The sequence below is a fragment of the Nicotiana tabacum genome, chromosome 7, assembly GCF_000715075.1.
Source record: "Nicotiana tabacum cultivar K326 chromosome 7, ASM71507v2, whole genome shotgun sequence".
Classification (NCBI taxonomy): domain Eukaryota; kingdom Viridiplantae; phylum Streptophyta; class Magnoliopsida; order Solanales; family Solanaceae; genus Nicotiana; species Nicotiana tabacum.
Window position 1 is genome coordinate 28,403,885 of NC_134086.1, and position 4,269 is coordinate 28,408,153.

The 4,269-nt window shown below is 31.8% G+C and overlaps 1 protein-coding gene across 1 annotated transcript; it reads left to right on the forward strand.

Moving 5' to 3' along the window:
• The first annotated feature begins 2,245 nt into the window (after window positions 1-2,245).
• On the forward strand, window positions 2,246-3,944 carry LOC107812775 (uncharacterized). The gene is made up of 3 exons (XM_016637977.2): window positions 2,246-2,457; window positions 2,684-2,813; window positions 2,911-3,944. Exons 1-3 carry the CDS (start codon window positions 2,298-2,300, stop codon window positions 3,431-3,433), a joined length of 813 nt encoding a protein of 270 aa, XP_016493463.1. The 5' UTR covers window positions 2,246-2,297; the 3' UTR covers window positions 3,434-3,944.
• The last annotated feature ends 325 nt before the right edge of the window (window positions 3,945-4,269 follow it).

Genomic DNA, 4,269 nt, shown 5'->3' on the forward strand with positions numbered 1-4,269 from the left:
TAACTCGGCTTAACCACATTGTAAATTACCATTATCTTATTAAAAATAAAATTTTACAATATAAATATAGATCAGTAAATAATAATAATAATAATAATAATAATAATAATAATAATAATAATAATAATAATAATAATAATAATAATAATAATTATTATTATTATTATTATAATAGGCACCTAAATTAAAGGGATAGCACCACATAGACTAAACCTTGAGTTGGGAAATGTATCATGAACGAAAATCAGTCCAAATTCACTGCTATTCATTTATCACTTGGACCAAAATTGAAGGGAGAATATTCCTTAAATAGAAATTTTACTATAGAAACATTTCTTGAACAATTTAATTTTGATTTTGTCATAATCTTATTAATCTATATTAGATTTTGTCATAAAATCTATTTAAATTTTATTTTAAAAGTGCCAAGTGACTTTTTTTCAATATGCCACTTGGCTTAACCTCATGCTTCACTACTCTCCTTTTAATATAATATAGATTTACTACAAAATCTTTCATACTCTGAGGATTAATGTAAACTGCAGAATTTGCCAATTATTTTTTAATGCCATACATTTTTTCCTTTTTTTTAATCCTTGATTTTTGTCCTTCACCTTCTTTTGTTTTTATTTTTTAAAATTTTCTTGGCATTTTTCTGTTTATCGGAAACAATCTCTCTATCTTCTAAGAGTAGGGATAAGATCTATCCTCTAAGAGTAGGGATAAGATTTGCGTATGTACTATTCTTGTCAGACCTGCTATTTGTGAGACTCCGCTGAATTTGCTATTATTGTTGACAATGAGGACGACAAAAGAAAAAGCGCCTATTACTCTGGTCCTGCAGATATATTTTTTATTTCATGCTATTAGCTATAATTGATCCACAAAATTATTACTCCGTACTACTTAGTAATATAATAAAAATAAAATCTGAAAATGTAAGTGTGCAAATCAAGAAACACCTTATAATATGGACTGGCAAAATTATCACTAACACCACCACCTGTTCCCTAATGACGTGTTAAGGACATCTTAGCCTGATATTTTTACAAAATTAATATTATTTTAATGGACCCCAAATTCCCAAAATGGCATTTCAACAAACTATAATTAAACATAGAGATGGTTATTACCGTGAATCCATCTCCTTAAGAAGTAAACAAATCCAACACCTGTTTCCTTCTTATAGGTTTGCCTGTGGCTTTCAAGATTAAACAATTATCCACCTAATTAATTTACTGATTAACGACTAATTAAATAAAGAAATAACAAGAAAAATTATTCTTTAAGTCTTTTTGAGTGTCTAATTGTCCAAATGCATTAACCTATGTTATACGTGTCCTTTGTTTATGAAACTTACTGTTCCTTTTTAATTTTTTGTGTGTGTGGGCTCACTTTTTTGTGATTTAACATTAACTAAATATGCTTATGTGATTTGATTAAGATGCGAACATGTCACCCAATCCCTTGGCAATCTTCTTTTTTACTTTCAAGTACCCTTTTGGATATTGTCTTTTGGGAATTGGCTTTACCATTAACTTTTTGTTCTTTCTTTTTATTTTTTATTTTTTCCCCTTGCATTCGATTTTCAAATTCTTCTCATCTTTATAATTATAAAGGAATGAAAACTCTTTTGACAAGTCTAAAATTAAATTTTTCTATTTTCCTTCTTATTGTGTATTAATCAAAGATTAAAACAAATCAAACATTAGAATATAACGTGAAAACATCATATTCCTATACCTATTTAGACCGATGTTCTAACGCAACACTAAAAGTTATGTGTTTTTTTTATAAGAACATGAATACCATCGTTAATTAACTCGTTGTAAAGACTAAACATCTAGCTATTGTTTTCTCGAGCAAATCGAGAATTTTACCAATACAATATGCTTAAAAAATTCACTAAATACGAGATATATTAGTTGTTAACTAATTTTTATGCTAAATTTGTAAGGTCTGATTCTCATTTCTTACTAGATATATCATCCTTTCCCCTATATTCTTCAAGAAATATATATAATTTTTTTTTTTAAAAAAAAGATAGATGAGGACAGTTTGGTAATTTAACGATTTAAGTTGTATGATACAGATCATATCTTGCTTGTAAGAAGAAAGGATAGTTATGACTTGAAAAGGACACAAGAATTGACTGATGGAAAGAAGTGAGAATATTGGGGTCCTTAACTTTGGCTACAAATATAAATACCCAACAAACACTTGCAGATTATGTCACATAATATTTTCAGTACAAAGCAACAGCTTATCTAAAATACTACTCTTAACTTTATATATAAATGCTTAGTGAAATAATGAGTAGTGAGCAAATGGGAAACTGGGGAATAATAGATGAAGGTTGGAGAAAGGGCCCTTGGACTGCTGAAGAGGACAGATTGCTCATTGAATATGTCAAGTTGCATGGTGAAGGCAGGTGGAATTCTGTTGCTAGGCTTACAGGTAACTCTTTTTTCAACTCTTCTACTACACGAATCTGAATTAGTCGGCTTGGTGAGTTCCAGACATCGAATGGTTAAACCAAACAAAAAAGTTTAACTACTAGGAAATATGCATTTTTCGAGGATCCGGTGTAGACAAAGAAATATTTTTGGAGAATCGATGCTATGACAATGTTATTTCTTTTGATTAAGTGGTTTTCTTATTTTTGGTTATTTGGTTTTTGTAGGGTTGAAAAGAAATGGAAAAAGTTGTAGGTTGAGATGGGTAAATTACTTGAGGCCAGACCTAAAGAGGGGGCAAATAACACCACATGAAGAGAGGATCATTCTTGAGCTTCATGCTAGATGGGGCAATAGGTGATTAATTAATTGCTTAATTAATCCTGAAAATTCTGTTTATCTTCTTAATTAAGCTTAATATTTGACAAAATAATCTTCATTAAAATTAAAACAGATGGTCAACTATTGCTCGAAGCTTGCCAGGGAGAACTGATAACGAGATCAAGAACTATTGGAGGACACATTTTAAAAAAAAGACTAAGACTTTGTGCGCCAACTCTGATAAATCAAGAGCTCGTCTTTGGAAAAGACAACAATTCCAACAACAGCAACATCAACTGCAGCAACAACAACAACAACAACAAATCAACAATCAAATCGACATCAAAAGAGTGATCTCATTATTCGATTCGAATGAGAATAAAGTACCAACTATGCCTCAAGCAAAACAAGAAATGACAATTTTGTACCCAAACACAGTTGATCAACAAAATCAAGTTGGCTTCTTCTACTCTATGCTCAATGGTTGTTCTTCTGTATCAGTGCCTGAGCCTTCCTCTGATGAAGATATTATGTGGGATGGATTATGGAATTTGGATGATTTTTATGGCCAGTTCATCAATACTACAACTTACAACAAAACCATTACTACTCCTAATTGCCTGCAAACTATGGCCACTACTCCAGCTTTTTATTAAATCCTCATCAAGAAAATTTCTACAAGTTTAAGTACTATTTTCACTCCTTTTTCTCAGTGCTTCTTTACACCTTGTTGCTGGTTGGGAACCAAAGAAGGTTTATCCGACCATAATATCCAGACATCGGAGCAATGGTAAAGTTGTCTTAGTGTGACGGTCACAGGTTTGTGTCGTGAAAGCAGCCACTAATGCTTGCATTAAGGTAGACTGTCTACATTACATCCTTGAGATGCGGCCTTCTGAACCCTGCTTGAACGTGAGATGCTTTATGCACTGTGCTGCCCTAAAAAAATTATTTCGGGTCAAATAATTTTGTAAGTCTCTATAAGGTCGTCATGTTAGGACTTTAGACTTTAGTTTAACGTACGTTATGTACTTTGTGCTATCTGAGCTGCAAAAAAAAAGAAGCTCAGTAATGGTGACTAGTGTGATGCTCATGTTGAGGAAATTGTACGTATAATTAGCTTGCTTGGAACTTATTATACTCTTTCTTTTTCTCAAGTGATCGGAAGGGGAGCCTTGACGTAACTTGTAAAATTGCTGCTCTGTAATCAAGAAGTCACACGTTCAAGTCATGAAAGTAGTCTTTTGCAGAAATACAGGGTAAAACGGTATACGATAGACCCTTGTGGTCTAGTCCTTCCCCAATCTCGTACTTAGCGGAAGCTTAGTGCACGAGATTGTTTTTTTTTTCAGTGATTATTTTGATATGAGTATGAAAGCATTGATCAACTAGAGAAAAGATTTTTGAATTTGTTTAGGACTTCTAGTTATAAGAAGATGGCACGTGGTCTTCCATTCCTTTATCATATCTGATATAGAAAAACTATTTTGTC

Excerpts from the sequence above, each read along its gene's own strand:
- LOC107812775 (XM_016637977.2), top strand. The coding sequence starts at position 2,298 with ATGCTTAGTGAAATAATGAGTAGTGAGCAAATGGGAAACTGGGGAATA. Across the intron at positions 2,458-2,683 it reads TTCTGTTGCTAGGCTTACAG|GGTTGAAAAGAAATGGAAAA; the intron begins GTAACTCTTTTT and ends TGGTTTTTGTAG. Across the intron at positions 2,814-2,910 it reads CATGCTAGATGGGGCAATAG|ATGGTCAACTATTGCTCGAA; the intron begins GTGATTAATTAA and ends AAATTAAAACAG.